Source organism: Gorilla gorilla, chromosome 19 (assembly GCF_029281585.2).
Source record: "Gorilla gorilla gorilla isolate KB3781 chromosome 19, NHGRI_mGorGor1-v2.1_pri, whole genome shotgun sequence".
In the NCBI taxonomy this organism is placed as follows: Eukaryota; Metazoa; Chordata; class Mammalia; order Primates; family Hominidae; genus Gorilla; species Gorilla gorilla.
The window spans coordinates 79,292,474-79,320,430 of NC_073243.2; the positions used below are offsets into that span (position 1 = coordinate 79,292,474).

Consider the following 27,957-nt stretch of genomic DNA (forward strand, 5'->3'; position numbering starts at 1 on the left):
AATGAAAAAAATCCAGTCTCAAAAGTTATATCCGGTATTATTCCATTTATATGACATTCTTGAAATGACAAAAATCATACAGATGTATTATCACAGAGCAGATTAGTGCTTATCAGGGATCAGGTAGGTAGGTGGAAGGGAAGTATAAAAGGTATGAAAGGGTAGCACAAGGGATGCTTGTGAGGGAACTGTTCTAATGTTAATTGTGGTGATGGTCACACAAACCTATATGTGTGACAAAAATCGCATAGAACTAAATGTATACACACATGATCATGCACATGCACACACCACTGTGTGCATCTGAGGGTAGGTGGAATTGTTGGACTATCACATTCTGAGTTGTCATATTGTACTAAGATTACACAAGATGCTACCATTAGGAGAAAATGAATGAAGGGTAATAGGAATTTCTCTGTACTATTTCTTACAACTGCATGTGAATGTACAATGAACTCAAAACAAACAGAAAAATACAAAAACACCTTAAAAATAACTGGTCTGAACCAAGGCTGGAGGGTTGCAATAGAAGATCTTATAACACTTTCTGGTATGATCCTATGCAGATTACTCACTGATTATATGTGAGAACTCCTACCTTTGAATCAAAGGGAACCTGTAGTCTTTCAGACGAGTTACAGTGGGTAGGAAGAGCCCATGCACTCACACAACCGCAAAGCCACATACTCACATACCCATACACACCCACATACTCACAAACACACACACATCCACATACATACACACACAACCATATACATACCCACACACATCCATATACTCACATACCCACACACCCACACACTCACATACACACACACACCCACATACACACACACACAACCATATACATACCCACACACATCCACATACTCACATACACACACACCCACATACATACACATCAAACTCACATACTCACATACACACACACCCACATACTCACATACACACACATCCACATACATACACACATACCCACATACTCACATACACACTCACATACATACAAACCCACATACATACACACACATCCACACTCACATCCACACACTCACATCCACACACACCCACATACATATACCCACACATCCACATACTCACATACACACATACACACAGATCCACATACTCACATACACACCCCACACCCCCACATACATACACACACACCCACATACTCATATACACACAGATCCACATACACACACACATACATACACACACATCCACATACATACACACACACCCACATACTCATATACACACAGATCCACATACACACACACATACATACACACACATCCACATACATACACACACATCCCCACAGTATCCTACATCCACACACTCACACATGGATACACCCATGCTAAAGTTAATTAAGATCTCTAATTCAATAGCCATGAATATAAAAGCTTATTAGAGTTGAAGCAGCTACACAGGCAGAAATAGAGCTCTTGTTCTCCCTTAGCTCACAGGGTCCCTGGCAAGGGCACACTGTTGAAAGGGGGAATTGATTGGATCTGAAAAGCTCTACCTTCAATATTGTCCTTTTATACACTGGCTTGAATCACCAGTTTGAAAATCTTACATTCCAATCTACGTGTGTCTGTTTAGAAAAAGCGAATGTTTACAAAGGTCCAGTCTCCCACATTCCTGAACCAAATTCAGTGTCAGCAAAGACCCACCTTCATCGTTGTGGAGAAAGCAGAGTCATCTTCCAGATGTTGCATTCCAAATGCTGCCTCCAATGTTTTCATCATAATGAAGAGCCCATTTCCCTGAAGGGCCTCAGGAATTATGCATTTAATACTCTCATTTAAACAGTGAAGGACAGTATCTTAGCCAAGTCACAAAGCAGGCATTGGCAGAGCAGGGCTTGGAACACACGTTTGCAGCTATGAGTTTAGGACTAGTGGTTTCCAAACTATTGAGGACTTCTCTAAACTCTGCTTTGAATAACTGGAAAGACTTAGTTATTAACCAATGAATGATTATGGCTTATTTCTACTCCTCAACCTCACAATCCTACCCTCAGTGAGGAGACAAACAGAAAAGCAGATAACCTCTTCTTTCGAGATTCTTACCTCTGTCCTCTTCTTACTCTTTATCCACTTCCTGGGCTCCTCTGTGAGCCCTTCTTCTTCTGTCCTTCCTTTGGTTCATTGCTTAGTTCACTCTCAATCAGTCATACTTTTGGAAATCACTCCAAAATATGATTGTTGGCTCCCACATCTGTATCTCATTCCGAATCTCTCCGAGTTCAAATTTATGAACCTAAATCTCCTGATGGTCACCTCCACAGGTACTTTCAACTCAGCATCCCCGAAATCCTTTCTTCCCACTTTAACCTGCGATTCCTTCTGTGCCTTCTGTGGTTGCAGGAACCACCATCAACTCAGTTGCCCAATCTAGAAATGCCAGTGTCTTGTTATCCCCCTCTCCTCCCATATCCTGCATCCCAATCTGTCATCATGTGCTGCTAATTTTACCTCCTCTACATCTTTGCTACCTACTGTCCTTAGCCCAAAACTTCATTTTATGCTTGGTTTACAGTATCCAGGCCCTCTTCAAATCCATCCTCCTCACTGTTGGCAGGTGGATCAAAACAAAAGTCTGTCCATATCATGACCCATGGCTCAAGATCCTTCAAAGTCTAGCCTCCAGGAAGCTCTCCTTTCATTTGCAACCTCACAGTTTATGCTTTAGCAACAACTGCTTGTATTAGCACTCCCTCAGATCTCCCTCACATACTCCCACACACCTTCCTTTCTTCAAGATGTTCCCTCTTCCTAGACTGTCTTTTTCTCTTACCCCCTTTAACCCATTCAACCTCTATTCATTCTTTAAGATTTAATTTGGGCATTTCCAGGGAGCTTTCCCTGCCCCCTAGTCTGGTTTAGCTTCCTGCCAATATACCTTCTTCATACTTGGTTCACAGCACTTGCTGTGCAAGGTCGTAATAATCAAATTGTATGCCTGCTTTCCTCTTAGCTCCTCCAGAAAAAAGAATTGAGGTTTATTCTTCTCCTTGTCTCAAGCACTGAATATATCCTGGTTTACAGCAGGTATACTGACTGACAAAACTGAGGATGCACACCACCCATGAAGGAAAGGAGAAAAGGGGGAAAATACATCCATTAGGCCAGAACAAGTGAAGACTAGGTGAATGGGAGGTTTTGTGGTAAGTTAACAAGAGGCAAGTTCTCCTGTGGATTAGGGAAGGGGCAGTAAAGAGGCCAGAAGTTTGGGAACTCAGTAGAAAATCTGCAATAATAATTCCAGTGCCTGTAATAGGAACTGCTAGGAGAAGATTCTACATGGGTGTCTCATGTTTCTGCACATCATCTGAGCAAAGATATAGGTTTTGTTCCAGAGTATCCTTTGAAGGATGTTGTAAAGGAAACAGCCTTAGAAGATAGTCTTTTTCCAGGGAAAAGGAATGATTTACTTTATGTCCATAATAATAAAGGTGATGGCTTCCTCTGGGGCAAAAGTTGGACACGTTTGCTTACAATCTGTTTTAAAGGATTGGGGCTTTCTTATTTTGGGGGTCCTAAGCTGGGATAAAACCCACTGTATGCATAGCATACACTTGGGCTGCCTGCAACACCCCGGTGCAAATTATGGGACAAGAGGGACAGGTACAGATGCTCGTGTCCCATTATGCTGTGAGCAATAAAGTCCTTTGTCTGTGACTCAGGATTTTCATGTCTTCTGCCAGCATTGCATTCATAAAAGCATGGCAGACTAACTTGTTAGCTTGCAAGTAGGGTAAAATCTCATATTGCTATGGCTTGAATCTCCCCTCAAAAACTCACGTTGAAATTTGTTTGCCAATGTAAAGATATTGGGAGGTAGGACCTTTAAGAGGTGATTAAGAGCCCTTGTAAATGGATTAATGTTGTTATCATGGGAGTGAGTTTGTTACTGCAGGGATGAAAAGGATGAGTTCAGCCCTATTTTCTCTCTCTATCTTGGATGCTTGCTTGCCATGTGATGCCTTCCACCATGGAATGACACTCACCAGATGCTGGTGCCATGATCTTGGACTTCCCAGTCTCCAGAACTATAGGCCAAATAAACTTCTGTTCTTTATAAATGACCTAGTCTGTGATATTCTGTTACAGAGAATGGAGCAGCAGATGATGGACTAAAACAGACCCTGCCTAGTTCTTCACAGGAATAAGGAGGATAACAGAGAAAAAGCGATCAAGCAGTAGCAAGAACCACGTTAAGGTTGGACCATCTAAATATATGGGCAGGTCTGTATGGTTGTTGAGATTTTCTAGCAGCAGGGCTGTTGGGGAAGGAGTAAAGGAGAGGGAAAGAAGCTGAATAGTAAAATAAAATCTCAACATAGGAGATTCTTCTTACATTCCAGTTTTGCTATAAGAGTAATTCTGGAATAACCTGAGAGATAGTCATTGATGAAGGGAAAAAATGCTAGGGCTTTAAGTCTACTCTCAAAATCTTTCTTGCTTTCTTCCTATTCCTATTTAAAGTTCCTCGTGCAGACAAAGCAAGTGTACAATTAATTGAGTTGATGATTACCTACAGCTTGATACTTCGCCCCTGTGTAGAACTTTCATCTGCAATATGTGACATTTCACACAAATTCAGTGACAGTGTCTTTTCTATTAAATGTCACAGCTCTTCCAGAAAGCTGTAATTGAGCACATTTTTTTCAACCTTTTCAGCTTCTTAATCTCCAAGTCTCAGAAGGGGTTAAGTCCAAGAAACACTCATTTAATTTATTGTATGCTCTTGATCACAGGAGCCTTGAGAATAGTCATTAGTTATGGATTAAAATGAGGCAGCCCTAAGCACACAAAAAATGCAACAGGACTTCAGAGAGACTATGATGGCTCACAATAAATGCGAGGGAACTTGTGCTAAACATTTTCCATAAAGCATCCTGGAAACTATTTGAGCATGTCAAAGCAAACCCCCATTCACACTATTTTTTCCTCATTTCCTTTTCAAACAAAAATAGATTCCTCTTTTTGTTTATTTTTTTTCACTTCATCTTCTCAAGCTAATCCAATTCACTTTCCACTTCCCCTTTTCTATACATTTTGTATGTGAATTAACAGGGCAGGAAGCTGACCTAGAGGAAATCATAGAAAGCTCATAAAATAGCTCCACATGGGAAATAATTTTGCAAGAACATGGCTTTTGTTAAAAATTGTTCTCACTCTTTGTAAGCTCTCTCTATAATGAGAAAATCTTGTATGGATTTCTCTTGGAATTTCTGATAGCAGTTTTTGACTCAGTGCACAATCTGACCATGCTCTGGTAATCAGGCTTACGCTACTGAAAGAAAGAGGATGAGCAGAGAAGAGACAAGCTGTAAAAGGTTTAATCTGAAACTTCTCATGTGTCTAAGGGACAACTCATCTGATTACCAGAGGAAAGGATACTTTTTTTTTAAGGTTCAAGACCAGCTTGGGCAATGTAGTGAGACCCCATCTTTAAAAAAAAAAAGCTAGGCATCGTTGCAAGTGCCTGTATTCCTAGCTACTTGGAAGGCTGAGGTGGGAGGATGGCTTGACCCCAGCAATTCAAAGATACAGTGAACTATGTGCCACTGCACTCCAGCCTGCTCGACAGAGTGAGACTCTGTCTATCTTACACACACACACACACACACACACACACACACAGAGAGAGAGAGAGAGAGAGAGAGAGAGAGAGAGAGAGAATAAGTCTAAAAATTCTTTGCCAGTATTTTTGACATTTACCCTGAAAGAACAATACAGACCCACACATCAGCTGGGGGGAGGGGTAAACCACCAGCCTGAATTTTTAAAATCAACATGCTTTTAACTCTAGAGTTTCCAAAAAAGAGTAGACTCAACACTAAACCACTCTCAGTACACCAAGAAGAATTTCTTTGTGAAAGCAATTGTCTCCTTCCTGCTGCTGTCAGCCCTACTGCTGTACCTTCAAGCCCCCCCAACGCCATTAGGCTCCTCCACTGGATGGCATAGTCACCTAGGATGGGATTCACTTGGCTTCATCCGACTCACTCTCATTCCAGTTTTGTCTCTATCTTGTTCTTAAAAGAAGTCTCCAACATCATATGACCCTGATTTTGTCCTTTAGGTCTTCTATTTTCCTCCAAGGATTTTGAAGTCCTTGTGAAATGAGCATAGTATTAATAAGCTTACAGGGTTTTTGTGGGAGCTAAATGATGATGATGGTAAAAATAATAAGACTGATATTAACAAGTAACATTTATTGAGCAGTTTCTACAAGCCAGATACTATGCTAAGTATTACATGAATGAAGACATTTGATTCTCATGACAATGCTATGAAATACACATAATTATCACTATTTTACAAAATGAGGAAATGGAGACACAGACAGGTTAAACAACCTACCAAAATTATATGGCTAGCAAGCAGTGGAACTAATGATAAATCTGGTACTCTCTGTGATGTCAAGCTGTTCACAAGAATTGGAGGAAAGAGTCTAATCCCATCCCTAACCCCCTACCCAAGAGGGGAGCAGGGGGGGCCACCAAACAAATTGGTCTAAAACAGAAAGGGCTTAGAGGTCAAGTTTGTGTCCAAGTCCTAGGAGAAAATTAAAAGGATAGAATTTGGGCCACAAAATGAAAATCAGAGCTCAATTCAGGGATAGACAGGGACATGACAGGAGTGAGAGCAAGCTGGCTCCTATCTGAACTCACTGTCTGTTTTCTTGGCCCATGGTTTCTTAATATGTTTGACACGTCTTTTCAGAACATGGTTTTGTGTACGTCAGTTACCTCAGTTTCCACTGCTTTGAAATATGACTATCTCGCCTGTGAGAAAGCCTCCAAATTGTTCCAAAGTGAGTTTTACACCCAATACTCCAATTTATTCCCAAAATATGATGAAACCCCATAGTGGTCTTTAGATGGTGGTAACTGACAAACATGCATTTTATGTATATAGCCTAACCTCAAGGTCTGTTGAAACCACCGCAGAAAAATAAAGCCCCAAATGGTGTTACCCATGAGATGTATTTACAATAAGAAAGACAAGAGTGATAGAAAGTCACTGATAAAAGGAATCTACCTCAGAAACCCAATCTCGGGATTCCCCACCTCACACACTTTCCACAGAGCCAGAGTGATCTCTCTAACTCCATTTGTTGGTTTGGAATAATCTAGAGTATCCCACAGGATTAGATCCAAAGTCCTTATGTGGCCACAAGGCCCACAGCAACTTGGCTGCCATTGGCCCTGGTTCACTGACAGACTGCTGGCCTCATTTGCACACTTTCTCCTATTTAGTATTTGAACAAATATTTATCGAGGGTCTATTATATACCAGTGAGCAACACCAAACTCAACCTCTGCTCTTAAGTCTTACATACTAATTGAGGAAACTGTATCGATTAAATAGATCTAAGATTACAACTGTGAAACATGCTGTGGAGAAGAAATGTAGTTTTATGGGAGTCAGTAACAGAATCTTACTAGGAAAGGGGGTCAGGAAAGGCTTCCCCAAGGAAGTGACACTGGAGCTGTGATCTGAGAGATTAGGCTGTTAACTAAGTGAAGACAAGAAGACAGTCCAGGCAACAACAAGACCAGAGGCAGGCCTTGAAAAAGCCTGATGAATAAGACTATTGCTACCTCTCAAGAGCAAAGGCAGGAATACCGAGAGATGAGAAAGGGAATCAGAAAACCACTGGACTAAACTAAGCCAGGTGTGGGGGTTGGAGAAAGGGGGGCAGGAGGGCAGGAGGGTGGATATGATCAGATTACCATTTTCAGATTATCTTGACTACACTGAGGAAACAAGATGAAAAGAAATCCAACTAGTTTTGAGTAGACCAGAAAGTATATACCACTATAGTCCAGAAAAGAGATAACTGTAGCTTGAATTGAAGTGATATAAATGGAGATGGTCAGATAAATGGTCAGTACCTGATAACAGACTTGACATGGGAGGGAGAGAAGGAGGTATCATCAGTGCATCGAGATTTCTGGCCTCTGCAACTGAAAGGATGATAATGTCATGTGCAGACATGAGCAACACGGGACAAACCGAAGTGCGAGTGGAAGTGGGCAGGTTTTGATTGGCTGCTTTCTCTCCTGTCTCCAGCACAATCACTTTGTTTCCTTTGTATCACAGCAAGACTTCTCAACCTCCCATTGTGAGGTCCAACATCAGTGATATGCCCACTGCCTCTCATATGCATATTGTTGGTTTAAGAATAAAGCCATTGCCCATGCAGGTCCCTCCACCTGGAATTTCCTTCCTGTATTAGTCCATTTTCACATTACTATAAAGAACTGCCCAAGACTGGGTAATTTATAAGGGAAAGAGGTTTAATTGGCTCACAGTTCAGCATGGCTTGGGAGGCCTCAGGAAACTTACAATCATGGCGGAAGGTGAAGGGAAAGCAAGGCACCTTCTTCACAAGGTGGAAGGAAGGAGAAGTGCCAAGCAGAGGGGGAAGAGCCCCTTATTAAACCGTCAGATCTCATGAGAACTCTCTCACTGTCACAAGAACAGCATGGGGAAAACCACCCCCATGTTTCAATTAGCCTAACCATATCACTTCCTCACTAGTTAATTCCTTTTTATTTTCTAAAATCCCAGCTTAGACATCCAAGTACCCTTTCCTATCCCAGTACTTTTATACTCATGCCAATCTCAACTTGAAATTTGCTATTTTTGTGCTTTTGTGCAGTAGACTCAAAGTTCCTCAGAATCAGGAAATGGGACTTGTGTTCACATTTGCATCCCTGGTGCTACCACGAGGTGTGACATATGCCTGATGTTCCACAACTCTCTTCTCATTCAAATTAAGAAAAATGGGCATGGAGCAATGATGTAACTTCCTTAGAGCTGCTGAACTCAGGTCAACTTGCTCAAAGGAGTCACAGCACTGAACTTCACACTCTGCTTCCTGTGCCTGCCATCTTGACATTAGTTAAGGGCTGGAATCATTGCTGTCTGTTGTTGAGCTGCTTATTAGTCACAGATGTGAAGAATGGCTTGAGCCATTTCCTGGGAATTAGGAAAATGAGAATTGTGGACTGCAATTCTGCTGTTAACTTGTGAACTCTGTGCCAATTAGAGACTCTGTAAAACCTTGAACGAGGATAATATTTGGCAAGTGGGAGGTAGAGAGCCATGGCTTCCTGAAGCAAGTCATGTGTGTCTCTTTACATTTGCAAAACCAGGTTGGTAGAGAAGAGGAGAAACAATGTGATTGTGATGGAGTCAGGGGGCAGAGGCCAATCAAGCTCCTTCAAACAACTTCACTGGCATCAACATGCCATGGAGATGCCCTGGTGACATTATTTCTCGGGAATGAAGAGACGTGGAGTTTAAAGGGGCCTGATCCGTGGAAGCCACATTATGAAATCCTACCAGTGGTGCTGCTGGGACTACAGAAGGTCAAGATTTTTCCTTCTGTTTTATATGAAAGCAGTTCAAACCCAAGGATTTTTCCTTCTTACTCCCAGAAGTAGCTTTCTTCTTTTTTTTTTTGGTCTGAAAATGCTAAATGTTTCTTCACATTTGTATCTAGGAATGCCTATGTGCTCAACCAGTATGAAAAAGTAAAATTTTTTTCTCCAAGGTATCAAAGCATGCTTTTCAAAAGTCAAAAACACAGTTTTCATACAAATGTATAATGAGCACATGTTCAAGATGTATTTAACTCATTAGTGAGGAGACAGGCAAGATAATTTGGCTCCTTAATGAGGAGATAGGCAAGATGGCAAAGCTAGTTCAAAGGCAGATGCAAAAAACTGATGCAGCTATAGCCAGTGTGGGAGAACTGCTGAATGAGATTGCTAAGTTAGATACAAAATTAGATACCAATTTTTATTGGTCTGGTTCCGCCAACCAATAAAACCATCTTCAGAATTATCTTCTCTGCTGGACATAAATCATTTTCACCTCTACTAGGCAAAAACCATTTGTACCCTATCATTTTCTACATGTCAACATCTAACTTTACCACATCTGTGCCCCAATCAATGGTAAACAAGCAGTTACATTTTCACAGAGTAAGATAGGTATCTTTAAACGTCGAAAGGATATATAGTTTTCATGTTGCCTGTTTTCCAAGTTTTGAATACATTTTCTTAATAAAAAGGCCACGTGAAGGGAAATGACATACCCATTGGTATTCCAAGATACCCAAAGTAGGTTTTAGGTGACAAAGGGAGACCGGGTTATAGGGGAAAGAAGAAAAAATGGATCCCCACTCCACAGATTGTTTTAAAAATAATCTAACACACACAATCGTGGAGATTTTTCCTGTCAAGAAAACAATAAGCCCTCCCTTGGCATTTTGACTGCAGGTCTCTTGCTGATGGGAAGCTGAATGATGCCATTCTTTACATATCCTAGCTGCTGGTTAAACTCTATAGATTGCAAGGGCATTTATGAGTTGGCTGGTCCTACCATTCATTACATTTCACTTCATTCATTCATTTGTGTCCCAGGCACTGTTTTAGGTGTTGGGGATCTAACAGAATAAAGACACATGGCTTCCGCCCTCATGGAATTCACATTCTGGTAGAGGCTGTGATAAGCAAAAAAAGAGTAAACAAATACACAGAATCGTGATGAATTGTGAGACTGCCATCAATCTGTGATGAAAAGCAATAAGAGGGGTCTACTTTGAATAAATTGGTCACTGAGACCTCTCTGAAGAGGCAGCATTTACACGGGGCATAAGGCATGAGAAGGCGCCAGTCATGTGCAGAACCAGAGAGAGATGTTTCAGGCATTGGGAACCACAAGTGCATAGACAGTGAGTATAAGAGTAGGAAACAAGGAAGAGAGTGACATAAGCAAAGACCAGAAAGGTAGATGGAGGAAAGATCATGAAAGTCACCACAGGTCACAGCAAGAAATTTTGAATTTGTTCTAAAAAAAACCCAGAAAGACATTAAAGGGTTTTGTGCAGTGCAGCACTTCAGTTTGTATTTAAAATGATCAATTATGGCTGCATTTAAAATGATCATCCATGGAGAATGAATTCTGATGGCAAGGCTGAAAATAGGAAACAACCATTTGGGAGTTCACTGCAGTAGCCTATGCAAGATATGATAAGGCCAAACCAATGTGATGACTGCAGAGATGATACGTATTTTGGAAGTAAGACCACAGTGGTCCTTGCTATTGGATGTGGAAGATATGAAAAAAGAAATCAATAATATCTCTTGGGTTTATGTAAGCAATGCATAATAGTACTGTTGGGTAAGGTGGTGATTTGGGGAATGGAGGTGACAGAATTGAGATTATTTAGGCAGGGAGTAATCAAGGTTCCATTCTGGATTTATTAAGTTTTCAAGATTGAATGGACTTTGACACCTCCAGGTGGAGATTTCAAGTAATTGGATACGAGCCTGAAGCCCAAGGAAGAGGTCTAGGCTGCAGGTATCAATTGAGGGTCTCAGGACATAGATAACATGTAAGTCTCTTACATTTATATAAGACTTACATTTAAGTCTTATATATTAAGACTTACATATTAAGTCTTATATATTAAAACTTACATATTAAGTCTTATATATTAAGACTTACATATTAAGTCTTATGTTTACTTTACATCATCTCTGAGAATAGATGAAATCCCCAAAGGTAAACGTGCAGATAGACAAGAGGTCCCAAATCTGAGAGACTTGTGTTAAATATGCAAGAAGTAAATTAATAGTATCAAAGGTTCAACATTTCCATGTCTTTCTTACCTTTTACTGAAACCATCCAACCATGTCATGATTTAGTCTATTTCTTTTGCAGAACATCTTTAGTGACTGCGGTGAGTCTCATGTGTATGTTATTAGATACAATGACTGTCAAGAGATTTCAACTATGTATATTTTGGAAATGTTATCCATATCCCGCTCAGTATCACTGAACTCCCAAGGGAATAACATAGAAACAATATTTTCCTTCTCAATGGGCTTCCAAACACTTTCTGGTACCCTCTTCTTGTCTACCAAGAACTCCTCTGAAAAAAAGAAGGTAGGAAGTGCGAGGATATATAGCAGAAGAGTGAAGGGAAAAAATGTTACCTCTTCTTCTTCGAGTAGAATGAGCCGAACCACAACAATGTGAATTGCATTGCCAATGCTTGGGTTATGGAACAACCCAGTGACCTAGGGTCAGAAATAGAAAACCATTAGCTCCACACGAAGAGATAATAAATAAATACCAGAGAAGAAAATAGCATTGTAATGCACATAAAATAAAGGTTTTCTTATAGGTCAGAAATGTTTGGCGGTGTGCTAAGAAGAGTGAAATATGCCCACAGCTCATTCCACATTACAATATTTAAACAAAATCTTTCAGGGTGATAGCTTGGCTGTGTGTTTGATGGATTAACATTTTTCTTTTCTTAACCCAGCCCACAGTATTCTCCTCTTTTATTATCAGTTACTCAGGCAAATACCTTTTCCCACCTCAATAGGACTAACATCCTCTTGAAGGCAGAAAACATCAATAATGCAAAGAAAAAGCTTGAAATTAAGAGTCATTAACTTTATTCCAATTCTATTTCTAACTACTTTGAGGAAATTATGTTCTAGTTCTTTGCCTCAGTTTACTCCTTCGGTTTACTAACATAAACTGATGAGACAAAGCCACACGAAAAGGATTGAGTCACTTGGAAAATACCTACCAGAAGTATGTAACTAATAAATTATAAAATGTTCCCAGGATACACATTTTTAAGGGAAAGACTAATTCATCCTGAATTTCCATCCATATTCATCCTTAGGCAGGTACTAGATTCACATATATATTTATAAAAATAAGTTAAAAGGACCCCAAAAAGGCCTTTCTTATTTATTTATGTAAGCATTTCTAATGACATCTGTTCACTAGCTGCCCCAGCCCCCATGTAGTCTGGCATACCATGTTCATGATGGTGAGGATGTAGGACTCCACATTCTCACTCCCATGGTATTCAATCATCTTTGTGTCGGCCACCACCAGTGTCTCCACCCATCTCTCCTTGCTGATGGAACGCCGAGAGAGGCTTCTGCTTGGCAAGTTGTGCCTCTCCCACTTCTCCCGCCATAGCTCTTGCTTCTGGGAGATGTTAACACTGTCTAAACAGTAAACAGAAGACAATGGTTTAACACTGTATATGCCTCATACATTATCTACTTATGTTAGTAAAGATGCAAGGCCATAAGTTTAATTTACATTTAATAATATAAACGCAATGTTTTTACATACATGACCAAAATAGACCAATTTAAATGAATATGACCAAGAGAAATTTGAATCTTACAGAGAGGTTCAAAAAGTACTTTATAAAAATGTTTCTTACCTATTACATTAAATTATGTCTTCCACTATTGAAAAGACGTAACCAACAATGGGAACTTTCTCTTTCTTCTCCTCCTTTAAATTATTTAGTGCCTACTGTGTGCAAGGCAATATACCTGGCTTTTAAATGCCACATTGTTTATCCTCATGAATGACAGAGGTACATATTCTTCTCTCCATTTTGCAAATATGGAAATTGATGCTCAAAGTGGCTGGTTAAATAACTTACCCAGAGTTGTGCAGCCCATCAGTCAGTGAAAGATCCAGTACTTTCTATGCCCCAAAATCATGCATTTTTAAAAATATACATCACACTGTTTCCAACAGAGTAAACATGTATAAAACTGTAGTATATATAAGCTGAAAACCTGCCAAAGGTTCCAGGCATTCCACTTGAAGAAGGCACAAAAAGAAGTGGAAAAGATCCAAAGGACAGCAAAACTATCAAGGTGACTAACAGGTTTTAGTATGAAAAGGATTTGATACATGAGGGTCATGGTTTGGAAGACGAAATCTAGGAGAGGCTATAGAATGATAAAGAAAGTCAGACAGTAGCTGCACGGAATCATTCTCAAAATCCCAGAATACTGTAAGTAGGGAGCATATTCTAACTTGAAAGAGGTCTGTTTAACACAAAAACGAATAAAAGGCTACTTCACACATCAGGAAGCAGGTACTTAACCCAAGTGGAAGTCAAGTGTAAAAAGTTCCAGCGGGCTCAGAATGGTTTAGGGAGCCGAGGAAGACAGGTTGACCAGAAGAGAGTAAAGAAAGAAGCCTGGGCTGATACAGGGCAGCGCCTGGGTCTTTGAAGATTCCTATCAGGATCACAGCCACAAACACTTCCTGCCTCTCCCTCATCTGCACCCTGGGCCCCTGGCATGGGCAGAACATCGAAGCAGAGTGGTAAACCTCATGTCCCCTTCCTAATCTCTGGTAATGGCCATCCAGTCTGAACTTGAAAACTTCCAGCAGGAGGAAGGGACACTCAACAACTCACAGGGCATCTTGTTCTATTGGGAAATTCTCGACTGCATTGAGCTGAAACCTGCCTCTCTGTCATTCCTCCTCGTTAGCTCTGGTCCTGTTCTCTGAAGCATCTAGGACTATACCTCCTCCTGAGGCCCTGCCTCAGACCCTGAGTTGGGACAACTAACACCATATCCTGCCCTCACCCTTGGTACTCTCTAGGCTGTGGAGTTGCTTACACTGATTTGTGTGTAACCCTTCCTGGTTCCTCAGTTTCTCTGTCCATATGAATTTAGACATGTTTGGCGATATTGACAAAAGAAATGAAACATCATCATAGGTCTAAATAAATTCAAACTCTAGCGTTGTGAGTTTTACTTCAAAATAATAATGCTGTACTTTGATATAACACTTCTGAGAAATAATCTAGGATTATGTAAACTTTGGAGGGAAGTCCTGTGAAGATTTAAAAATGGGGAGACGGTTAACCCCTCATTTGTGCTGGAACCATTTTCTAGTTTCCTTCTCCACTCACTTTGCATGGGGAAGCATGAATTCCCTAAGAAATGTCAAGATTTTATCAATGGTTTCTAACTTTCTGAAACCCCCTCCCTCATTGCCCCATCAGCTTTTTGTCCCTGTTTTGAATCTCACATGAATGTTTCAAACCGCTATCTGCTTTCAAATGTCTCTGTGTAAGCCAAGCAGCCAGCCCCCTTTGAGCCCATGTGGGCTGGTGTTTTCTGAAACGGCTGTTACAGGTTGGGCTGAGTACAGGAATCCTGTCAACATGGATTCGGTCTCATCTTTCTCTCAGGCCCCTCCTATTTTGCTGGGTGGGGACAGGTCTGTTCTAACCAGGAGGCTGCTCCATGCCGCCCTGACCTTGTGTGTGAGGGTGACTGGCAGACAGTTTTCTCACCCAGTGCCCTCACAAAGCCCTTGGGGCCTTAGCCCTTCTTCTCCCTTGGCCCCCGCAGGCTCAGCCTCCCTCCCCTGGGTGCCGGTCCCCTCACAGAGGCTTCAGCTCACCTCAGCAGGCAAAGACTGTGCCGTGCACAGCCCCTCATTAAAGCAGAACCCTGTGCTCCTGGCTGCAGCCTCAGTCCCCACCCTCAGATATCTACTGTTAGGTGCTAGCAGGAAGCTGTCATGGGTGAGAAGCGTGTAGAAAAAAGAAGTAGTTTCTCTGCTTCCTTTGGTCCTGTGTTTCTTTACTTACTTCTTCTTTACTCTCCCCTTTTTCTACCTTTTATCCCTCAGTGTTGAATAAGAGAGTTGCTAGGCACTGAATGTTTGCATCCTGCCCAGACGCAGATGATGAAGCCCTAATCCCCAAGGTAATGGTATTTGAAGGTGGGGCCTTTAGTTGGCAGTTAGATCGAGATGAGCTTGTGACAGTGGAGCCCCCATCATGGGATTAGTGTCCTTATAAGGAAAGGAAGAGACATCAGAGCCCTCTCTTTCTCTCAGAGAGAGGAGACATGAAGACACAGCAGGAAGATATATACATCTCTCTCTCTCTCTCTCTCTCTCTATATATATATATATATTCAGTGCCTATATATATATTCAGTGCCTATATATAGAGAGAGGGAGAGAGATGTATATATCTTCCTGCTGTGTCCTCATCTGTCTCCTCTCTCTCTCTATATATATATGTAGGCACTGAATATATATACACATATTCTCTATATATAGGCACTGAATATATATATATATAGAGAGAGAGAGAGAGAGAGAAAGCAAGAGAGAGAGAGAGATCTTGGACTTGATCTTGGACTTCAAGTCTCTAGAATTGTGAGAAATAAATTTCTGCTGTTTAGGACACCCAGTCTATAGCATTTTGTTACAGCAGCCTGAGCTAACTAAGACATGAGTTTTTTTTTTTTTTAAGACATCTTTAAAGTCCAAGTTACTTTCATTTTTCCAGCAAATAGGTAGTTACTCGGTAGTAAACAGTCATATAGGAGGAAATGTGGAAATGAGAGATGGGGTCTGCTAAAGGCATATATCTATTTTAAATTTTTCAACAAAACCTACATCAAGCACTTATGAAAGTTCAGGTCCTATACTAAGCACATAGCACCATACCTCATTTAACTGTGCCAAAAATCTATGAGATAAGCCCTCTTATGATCACCATCTTACAGATGAAGGACCCGAGGCTCAAAAAGATTAGGTAATTTTCCTAAAGTCACATAGTAAATGACAGATTCAGCCATCTGTGTGATTCCACTACAGCAAAAACAAACATTTATACAATATGTTTTCTGGGCAAGGCCCAAGTTACTCTCCTGAATAGAGACAAAGGAGTATGTGACATGATCCTTGACTTTATGCAAAAACCAATCTACTTGTGGGTAATGAGACATGAAAATAAGAAAAAATGTCATCACTGGGGTTCAAGTAATTCCCAAAGAGAAATATCAGTTATATTATAGATAGTGCCGGAAGCTTTGCAGAAGTGGTAAGATCTGAACTGGGCCTTAACAGGACTGAGCTGGGGGAGAGGACTGTATAGATGTGGGCTGACTCTGCGGAGTTCTAGTGAAATCTCAGATTTGATGGAAGAAATGTTTCTGCTACGCAATTTCAGAAAGTACAAGAAACCAGCCCTACACATTTATCTCCAAAGCTGATGACAAAGACAGCTAGTTCTTTGGGTCAGGTGAGGGGCTGATGATTCTGGGAAGCTCCCCTCACTATTTCCCATCATACACACCACTCTATTTAGAGACCCCTCTTCTCAGCTGGCATAGCTTCTGGCCACACCTCAACCTGAGTACTTTTTATATTGCTATAATTTCCTGTTATTTAAGGGGCTCTCTAATTAGGCTTTAAGCAACTGAAGGGCTAGAAAAACATCTTCTTTGGCCTTTGCCCCAATCCTAACACCATAACAGGCAAAAGTGGCACCCAGTAAATACCAAATGAACAAGTGAAGAACTGAAGATGAATCAGAACCAATGTATGAACCACAAGCAAAGAAGAATTGCCAGGTTTGTCCATTTTTTCCATTTGATGACTTTTTTCATTTAAGGAATTCTCCCCACTGAGACCATGACATGTTTGTTTCAAGCAGAGAAATCCAGCCAAATGGGCAGCTTAAGCAAGGAAAATTTCCAGTGCTGAGAGAGGACAGTGAAATGATTTTCCTAAATGGAAGCTAACAGAGTGCAGATGTCTGTCCAGCGTTGTCTGAGGTGCTCAGGATACCTGAGCACTAACAGAGCAGAAGTCCTAGAAGATCCCTGGAAAATGCAATTTACTGAGTACTTTTTCCTTCCCCACATACTGCAGGCAGCTCTTCACAAAGCTCTATTTAGGGATTTTGCAGATGGCAGAGCCCTCACCTGCTGATCTCTGAGTCAGTGTCCACTGCAGCCAGGCATGGATCACGCCTTGACGAAGCCACACAGAGAACCTGGAGTAGTGCTAGGGAGCAAAGAAACTGAACATAGATGGCAGAAGACTCTGGAAATTACAGTTTCCAGTACATTCTGGAGTGCTTTTTTACGTGCCAGTAGTTTCCAGTGTGAGCAATGAGGCTGCCTATTCTACTTAAAAAATTGCTCAAGCCTCTGCCTCCAGCCCAACCCTTCCCTCATCTGGATTCTCTTCTACACCCTTATATCAGATTTCCAACAGAGAAGGATTTCTGCCCAGCCCACGCAGGTTGACCACTAACTGGACATTGGCCACTAATTACTACTGCCTTGTTTGAGGTCCAGCTTCCCCCAAGATGACCCTCTCAAGTTGATCTTCTCCAGCCTACACTGCAGCTTCCAGACAAATGAGACCCAGTACCCTAACTGTCCCACCTTTCTGTCACCACTTCTGCAAGGTTTCTGAAACATGACACCTGGGCAGCAACACAGCAACACAGACGCTAACAGCCATCTGGGATCCAGTGCCTATCAAGAGCCCAACTGGTGCTAAACACTCTTGGATTTGATCATTTATCTTAATTCTCACATTAAAACATGTAGTAAATCTTATTGTCATTTTAAAATGAGAAAGCTGAGACACAGAGAGATTATAGAGTTTATTCAAAGTCTCATAGCCAGTAAGCAGCAGAACCAGCATTTTAGCTGGGTTAGTGTGAATCTTATTTAACTTAGTGGCATTGAGATGGGGATGGGGTTTCTGGGATCATCTGCCTAGAAATTTTCAGCATGAGGAATGGAAAGGATCAACTCAAAAAAAAAATCATATATAGAAGAAGTTGGACCCCAAACCAGCTGAGTCCTAGTCCTCCAGGTCCCCTCCAGTCTTCAGCAATGCATGAAGGACATTTGTCTACGAGTGCAGTAGGAGGTAGGTGACCTTTTGATACTAGATTTCTGGAGACAATATCCTGCTTCTTTATGTAACTCAGACAAGTGCTACTCAGGGAAGATATTCTGGACCCAGTGTTGAGGGCTGGAGAGATGGTACCAGGAAAAAAGAAGGAAAGCATCTTAAGACTAATAGGTCCTATCCAGGCCCACTATTGATAGCTGTTTGCTCCCCATGCCTACTGGCCTGGCCCAAACCACCTGTGACCTTGGACAAATATTACTATCTCTTCCCCTGTCTAATGAAGAAACTGAATTGAATTCCTATTTTTTTAAGGGTCATGGAACCTTTCCTTGATAGAAAGATTATGCAAAAAGTAAAGAAAAGAATGAACCCCAAAGTTGCTGGGGTCACGGGGTGTCATGGATGGCCCCAAAGGGGATTCCACATGGTGCATCTTTAAACCACCAGCTGACACCATATCTGGGGTTCTTCCAGTTCTAGTGTTCTCTGAGTTGGGCAAACACACGTTCCCACTGCCAAGGCATAATTGTGAGCTATCTGCCACTACCACACACTTGCACCCAGATCCTCTTCTTGGCAGGTCATTGTGGCCTTCCCCAGCAGAGTCAAACACCAGTGCAGGTGTGTGCATCCATTAGCAACAAAGGCTGAGCAGCCTGAGGGGCCCATCTCTCCAGGTCAGCTTTGGGTAGATTTGAAGGGTCTCTGTAGGAAGGTCATTTTTATTCCACAAAAAGTTTACCACACTAACTGAGAACAAAAAATATTTTTTTACATTTAAGTAATAGACTATCCATTTCTCAAAACTGGCCACTGTCGAAGTACAAACAGCTGCCTTTAAAGAAAGAAATGAAGCAACCTGAGTCTAAGTTGTTAGAAACTGCTAGATCCCCAAAACAAGTACATCCTAGCTTAAGGGTATGGACAAAAAGTATAAGCACCTGAAAAAAAAAAAAAGAAAGAAAGAGATATATTCTCAAAGGCTGGATGGTCCTGCCTGACACTGCACTCACTTCATTCAGAATATGTCAAAAAGGAAGATGGAAATGGTAGATCATTTGGGACACGACTCTTCCCAAAATACCAACATAATTACATCAAACGTAAGTAAAAAGGACGTTTGAAGATCCTTCCAGAGAGTCAATAATCTGAATGAGTCGAGAATTTATAATGAATTTATATTAAATCCATTGTTATTTATATGTTTATATTAAATATAATAATGGATTTATATTAAATACATTATTATTTTGTTAATTATCTATTTAACACTTGGAACGCAAAGTAATTCCACTGATTTGTGGTCTGACCCCACACACTTTTTTCCGTTCCGCACTCTCTGATAGAAATGTGCTGATGCATTTCTCACAATGAAGACCAGATGTGGAGGAGGCTGCTGGGGGCAGAAGTAAAATAACAAAATATGAAGTAATCAACCGAGTGGATAATGAGTCCCAGTATGCTTAGACATCGATTGAACTCTGCTGACACACTTCCCTTAGCTTAGTGACTCAGGATTGGGGAATAACTCAGGGACTTTCACGCTTCATCCAAGCCTCCACAAAACATTTCTTACTGTTTCTTTGTTCTGAGTGGTGAGCTGGCCATTGCTGCAAGTGTTCAAAAAGAGTTTACTCCTGCACAGTTACATTTCATGTAGGGTATAAAGTTTCTACCAGCCTATAAAAGAAAGACTACCTATACTGTGACTCTCCTACTGGGAAATTTAGTACATGCTTACAAAACTCTCTAGACAATGAGTCCCAGTTTGTTTTCAGAGCTCCCATTAATACCTAGTGTTCTGAGGAACATCACTGGAAAAAATACAACTTTTAGGGAATACTAGCTTAGGAAGGAAGTGAGATTCAATAAATATTAAAGTCTTTTCATATTATAAGCCTGTCATTCTATGATGATCTATATGGAAATGAAGGGGAGCAAAGTCTTATCCAGGAACCATACAGTGGGAATGGAATGCTTTCTTCTTAGGGTTCTCCCTGGTCTTGAGGACAGTTTCCATCTTGCTGGAACAGAAATACTGTTAGTTAAATAGAGCCACTAGGGAAGCAGGCGAGACATGGAAGAGAGGTCTCTTGGAAAATGGAGTTACCTTCTATCTGTGGAAAGATAGGTGATAGACCAGCAAGAAGTCATGCTGGCATTTACTTAGGGCTGGTCCTAAGCTTCACCAGGACCTTCCAAAGACAAGACCATGCTGGAACTCTGTGTCTACCTCCTTACACATCCTGGCAGCACTTTTAGAGATTACTCACTAAGACCTACAAGCATAGTATGTGCTCAATAAATACAGTGCAAACTGCTTGAGAGGCTTTTCTTAATGTTCACACCAACCTAAGGCTAACTATTGACCTAAGAAGAAAAAATGAATTAGTGCTGTCTAAATAGATCTGGGCTATCCTAAGGTAAGCCCCCTCTCAGTGTCCCTAGCCCACTGGCCCAGGCCCTTCTCTGTTGTTTGCATCAAGTCCTTAAAACTTACCAGGTCAAATACTGAACATGCCTGAGGCAATTTGTGCCTTCCTTTATTATGACTGTGTTAGACTGCTAATTGTCCTCAATATTTGTTCTTCCCCTCTTCCTCCTTGATTTTGTTCTGGGTGCATGGCTTCCTAGAATATAGACTAAATTTCCCAGCCTCCCTTGCAGCTAAATTCTGACCAATAAGACACAAGGGGAAGGGCTACATGTAATTTTCAGAACTTAAAGGGAAGGCAGAGCCCCTTCTCTTCCTTTTCCTCCTTCCTGGCCTGAATGTGGATGGTTTCAACAAAGTGGATGCCAGATGTTGAAGAAGATGGAATAATATAGAAGATAGACAATAGAAGGAGCCTGGGTTCCTGATTGTGGAGATAAAACCTGGGATGTTTTATTTCCAAATTCCATTTATATGTGAGAAAAATAAAAGTATTTTTCAACTTGAATAGAAGAGGGCTGTTTTGTCTGTTTTGTTCACTCCTTTTACCCCCAGCACTTAGAATAGTTCCTTCTACTCAGTAACAATATTTTAAATAGATCAATCTTATGTGGTATTTTCTGTCACCCAAAACCCTTATTATCCTAAGTAAGTGACATGATGACTTAACTCTCCCCTTCATGTTTGGAGGCACTATCTCTTCTCAGAGTCCGTAATCCTAGGTGTGGGTTGCTTTCATCTCCAAGTGACAGCATTCAATCCGTCCCCTCAGATCAGCAAGTTGATAAGGTATAAATAAACAGTGAGTCCTCTTTTACTACCTTCAGTCTGTTAACATAGGAATAAGACTGATTTCCCACAATGGCTTCCAAAAATAGTATTTTCAGAGAAGTCATATATTTATTCTTGTTCCGGAGAAAATAATCCCATGAGTCCTACGTGTATCTTCTTAAGAGAACTGAAGGTACCAAAGTTTAGTTGAGAGGCAAAGTAGACACTAAGCTTGGAAACCTCATATGTACTTTTAAATGAAGCAAGAAAATTCTGGGTGATTCCCACTGGACTGCTTATTTATTAACACACTCTCCACTGTCATCAAAGGGTCAGCAAGTCTGTTAGTCGGAAGCCTGCAATTCAGCTATCTCTGTTGCTGCTACACCCAGCTCACACATAACTGCTTGATATTTCATTTCATGAACTTAACTGCAGGGCATAAATACATTTATGTTCTTCCCCTACTCCCAGATTGACAAATGTTAACTTGGTGAGTCAGCAATAATCAAGCTCAAAGTCAAGAGTAAAAATTCTCTATAATTAGAGAATATATCATAGAGACCTTGAGAAACCATCTGCTCTTTCAATAGACAGCAACAAAGTAATTCCATGCTGATGAGACTTCATTTTTAAAGAACGTGAAAGAGATAATATTTATATATGGTTATATTTACATATATATGGGCTTATTACATACCTGTGTACACATAAACATATTTACAGTTTGTTCTAATTATCTAATTTCATAAAAATAAAATGTCCTACATGCCAACTTATTATAAAAATAGTATGTATGTTCATTCAGCTTTTGAAATGTTCTGTTTGAACTAAAAACAAAACACACATGATCAACTCCATAGATGCAGAGAAGGCTTTTGATAAAATGCAACATCCCTCCATGATAAAAATCCTCAACAGACTAGGCATTGAAGGAACATACCTCACAATATAAAGAGCCACCTATGATATACCCACAGCTAACATCATATCAAATGACCAAAAGCTAGAAGCATTCCCCTTGAGAACCAGAAGAAGATAAGGATGCTCACTCCCACCAATCCTATTTAACATAGTACTGGGAGTCTTAGCCAAAACAATCAGGCAAGAAAAAGAAATAAAAGGTATCCAAATAAGAAGAGAGGAAGTCAAACTCTATCTCTGTTTGCAGATGATATGATTCTATACCTAGAAAACCCCACTGTCTCCTAGATCTGATCAATGACTTTAGCAAAGTCTCAGGATACAAAATCAATGTACAAAGTTCAGCATTTCTATATATCAACAACATCCAAGCTGAGACTCAAATTAAGAATGCAATTCCATTCACAATAGCCACAAAAAGGATAAAATACCTAGGAATACAGCTGACCAGGCAGGTGAAAGATCTCTACAACAAGAATTACAAAATACTGCTCAAAGAAATCAAAGATGACATAAACAAATGAAAAAACATTCCATGCTCATGGATAGAAAGAATCAGTATTCTTAAAATGGTCATACTGCCCAAAGCAATTTAAAAATTCAAATTTCTTCTCCAATTCTTTTATTAATGTCTGACTTTATAACAGAAAAACTAACGGTTATTCTCTCAACCATCTAAATTGCTCCTCTAGTAAGAGCAATCACATAGTAACCTATATAATTACTGAGAAATATAAACCTACGCAATTTGAGTTTTCATTGATTTCTTGGTTGTTTAAAAGACAGAAAAGTAGACCTAGGGAAACACGCAAAATCAAGGAGAGAAAAATTACCCTTTTGGTAATAAGCCAGCCATTCTTCTATGAAGGTACCTGACTGGTAAAAAGGTTCGAAAATAAGAGCCAGCATTTCTACTAAGGAACTATTGACACATAAAGTATAAAGGGAAAGACTGAACGCAGAGAGCCACATGAACACACCTTCTGGTGAAGGAAAGAACACTTTGGTCTAGAGAAGTCCAGGCCAATATGGTGGCTGCCAGCTACATGCAGTGATGGAAGCTTGAAATGCGCTGTATACAAAATGAGATGTGCTGGCTAGATTTCAAAGACTTCATATGATAAAAAAGAATGTGAACTCTCACACTAATAAGGTACATTGATTACATATTGAAATAATAATATTCTGGATTATCTTGAGCTAAGAAAAGTATTAACATTAATTTCACCTGTTTTTTCCTTTTCTTCACTTGGCTACTAGAAAGTTGAAAATTACCTATGTGACTTCATTGTGACTCACATATTTGTATTGTAGAGCACTGGTTTAGAGCTCAAGACACTTGGATATCCATCTAGGGTCTCCTAGTTATTTGTTATTTTATCTAAAGTCAGACTCACATAATTGCTTGAAGAAAGGAGTCAAGCACCATACTTGCCACATAGTAAAGTCACAGTATGTATTATTCTGTTTTCTTCAATCCTATTTGCAACTAAAGAGATGATGTCCATAATAGATCAAAACTCTAATTCCTCTTGTTTTCAGTTAAGGTTTATTTAATTCTGATTAGGGAGAGCCTTGTCTTTAATCAGCCTGGCTGTTTTATCCTCACCCTCACCTTGTGAAATGGCTGCCTAGTTCCTCACCCACTAGAACAAAGTGACAAGAAAGCATAATTCAGTTAAGAAATTTTTATCAAGTATTTTTCCATTCTCTTTTTTAAAAAGAGAGGGGAAGAAATAGAGACAGAGAGAGAGATCAGTAAATCGTGACATAGAGATTTATTTTAAAGAGTAACTTCTTGTCCATAAATAAATAAATAAAATGTCGTACATACAATATAATGAAATATTGTTCAGCCTTATAAACAAAGGAAATTTGGACACATACTACAACATAGATGAATCTTGAGGATGTTATACTAAGTGAAACAAGCCAGTCACAAAAGAACAAATACTGTATGATTCCATTTACATGAGGTACCTTGTGTAGTACAGTCACACAGGCAGAAAGTAGAATGCTGGTTGCCTGAGGATGGGAGTTGGGGAGGAAAAGGGAAATGGGAAAAATTGTTTAATTTGTACACAGTTTTGGTTTGGGGAGATGGGAAAACTTCTGGAGAGGGATGGATGGTGATGATGGTTGTCTAACAACAGAATATACTTAAAGCCACTGAACTGTACATTTAAAAATGGTTCAAAAGGTAAATTTTCTGTTATGTATATGTCACCAAAAACTTTTAAATCAACTTTCTAAAAAAGTAACTTCCATGGTAGATGGTGGATGTCAAATTGAATAGAGATTCACCCAATTTCCTGCACTTCAATCGCTGCATTGACGAGTCCCATAGTGTCCCTAAAGAGACTCAATCCTTAATCACTGATTCACAATCACTAACATGTGCTTATTAAGGTCTTAATGTTTCAGTACTTGTAATTGGAGTTATTAAAATCAGGGTTTTCTGACTAATCGTCAATTAACAAATTATAGCTGGGCGTTGTGGCTCATGCCTGTAATCCTAGCACTTTGGGAGGCCGAGTCGGGCAGATCAGGAGGTCAGGAGATCGAGACCATCCTGGCTAACACGGTGAAACCCCGTCTCTACTAAAAATACAAAAAATTAGCCGGGCATGGTGGCGGGCACCTGTAGTCCCAGGTACTCAGGAGGCTGAGGCAGGAGAATGGCGGGAACCCGGGAGGCAGAGCTTGCAGTGAGCCGAGATCGCGCCACTGCACTCCAGCCTGGACGACAGAGCAAGACTCCATCTCAAAAAAAAAAAAAAAAAAAAAATTATAATTAGCCAGAAAATCCATTGTCCAAAACCTTTCAGTTGTCCAAAGCATTCCAGTTAAATGAGGTTTGACAATAACACAAATTGAAAATTCTTTTCCGGGACCCTAACTGAATCCTTGATGGCAGCCTGGTTGGTTTTTCCCTCATCTGATTAGAGATGGAGGGCAGGGATAGTGTCACAGCTGGTGAGGGACATCATGCAGCTGGCTTTCCAGGAAAAGCAAAGGAAGGGAAGTAAGTCTGCACTGGGAGGCTGCTTCCAAGATTAGAAAAACTATGTAAAGGCTCAAGTTTGAGTTAATTTTTTCAATAGAGATATTTACTAAAGCTTCATAACCTCTGTGATGTTATCAATACTGACAAACCAGTCTTGGCTTCACCTATGGGCCTCTGCCCACTTCTGCCCTCTTGAAGCTATTATAGTCTCCTAGGCAGTTCTTTTCGGCTTAATATGGTCAATGTGAAATGCTGTTCTCCACAGTTCAGCTTGCTTTTTTGGACCATACATTTTAAGCATCTAAATTTTGTTGTCTAATTCTTTCACTCCACTAATTCCTTGTTAGCCCAAGAAAAAAAGCTTTTTATTACATACCTCCCTCTCTAACTCCTCTCTAACGTGTAGTTTAAAGCCTCCAGTCTTTAAAAAATAGGAGTTCTGGAATGTTCTCTTCTCAAAAATGGGATAATGAATTCAATATACTTAAACTGTGATATTTAATTAGGCATAAGGTGGTGTGTATATATTCAGAAACTGCCGGGCTCTCTAGGGAAAGGTAAGGTACAAATAATGCCTTTTGATCTCAAGATGTTCTCTTATTTATTGGAGAAGACAAAAACCATCCATAAGAAACAGAATCACACAAATGATAAATGATTAAATGTCACTAAGAGTGATGAGAGGCATTTAAAAGGAAAAAGAGATCAAGGTAAACTGAATTCATTGAGCACCTGTTTGTTTCCCGTTGCCATGCCAGGCCCAGAAATTACAGAGATGAGTAAAAGCAACTTTACTGCCAATAAGGGACTCATTATCTAGAGAAACAGATTGTGGGATATGATGAGGTTTCTCTTCAAATAACCCAATTAATCTTTTATTCTTTAATTCACAGTACCCCACTCCTTTTTCCCTTTTTCTCCTTTTTTTCCTTTTAGCCTTTGTTAGATGCCCAGACACAATACCACAATACCAGGCATTATCAGTACCAGCTCACATTCCTTTCCTTATTTGGAAAGAGGACTTTCTAGCTTACTACAGACACCCCTTTCCCTTTCCTCTCTGCTTTCTTTTACGTGCCCACCTTATCTAAAACAAATCAAATGTTTAGCCAACCGGGATTAGTTCAGATTATACGGCCTGACCCCGGCCAATGGGGAAAGGGTACAGGGGCAGGACTTGCTTCAGGAATAAAGGTTCTCATGCCCTTTTGTTCAGGTGTGCTCTCATGGCAACTGGCCAAGGAGGCACCCCTCTGCGCAAAAGTAAAATTGCTTTGCTAAGAATCCATGTTTGAGTGCTGAATTTCCTTAGAATTTTAAGCGTTATTCCTAACAAGATGGAACAGCCTTACTTCTTAGGGTGGTAAGCAGGTCTTTGGGGGTGTGCAGAATGCAACTAGGTGGAGGAGAGGGGAGAGCCAACTGAGTAAGCAGGATGAACAAAGGTATGGAGAGAAGAATGAACGTCTGGCTTTTTGAGAATTCAGAATAGCCTGGATAATTCCAAACTGCCCAATTCTAAGTTATTTCTATTTGCCAAGTGACCAGGGGATATCACAGCTCTCCTTTATAATGATGTTACATTTTGCTTATTAAAATCATTTTATCTTTCTGAACCTACACAAGCTGGGATGATGAGAGGAATCCAGGAAGCCTGCAAAAGATCTGCAGATAGAGGCTGGGCAGGAATCCTAACTTTGCTGCAAAGTTTCCATACAGTGGACCATTCTCATGTCCCTAACTGAGCAGTAACTCACTCATCATGGTTCCCAGAATAAAAATATAAAAATTGAAGAATGCCAATGAGATAAGCTGAAAAAATGTAAAGGGGGAATGAGTGACATCTCTATATTCTTCTCAATAATAATATATTACATTCAGATGTTGCTTTACAGCTCACAGAGCTAGTGCCTTTAACACAGTAGTTGCTGCTTCTAACAACTTAGGGGTAAGAGGGCAGATATAACTAGCCCCATTTCCCCAATAGGTCCATTACATTTTAAAAAGCTTAAGTTAAGCTCAGGCGCAGTGGCTCATGCCTTCAATTCCAGCACTTTGGGAGACCCAGGCAGGCGGATCACCTGAGGTCAGGAGTTTGAGACCAGCATGGCCAAGATGATGAAACCCCATCTCTATTAAAAATACAAAAATTAGCCAGGTGTGGTGGTGCATACTGCTAACTCTCTTTTGGAAATAAACTCAATTACTTGTTTTAGCTAAGTTTTTTAAAGTATCTA

General features: G+C 40.3%; 1 protein-coding gene across 3 annotated transcripts in view; it reads right to left on the reverse strand.

The window, feature by feature from the left end:
• Positions 1–27,957, reverse strand: part of ADAMTS12 (ADAM metallopeptidase with thrombospondin type 1 motif 12) — a 374,077-nt gene that overhangs the window by 147,613 nt on the left and 198,507 nt on the right. For all 3 annotated transcript variants that reach the window (XM_019013727.4, XM_055367552.2, XM_063700811.1), the window contains 2 exons: positions 12,891–13,087; positions 12,050–12,133 (listed from right to left, as the gene is read on the reverse strand). In XM_019013727.4, the coding sequence (XP_018869272.4) occupies positions 12,050–12,133; positions 12,891–13,087 (281 nt within the window). The remainder of the gene's footprint in view (positions 1–12,049; positions 12,134–12,890; positions 13,088–27,957) is intronic.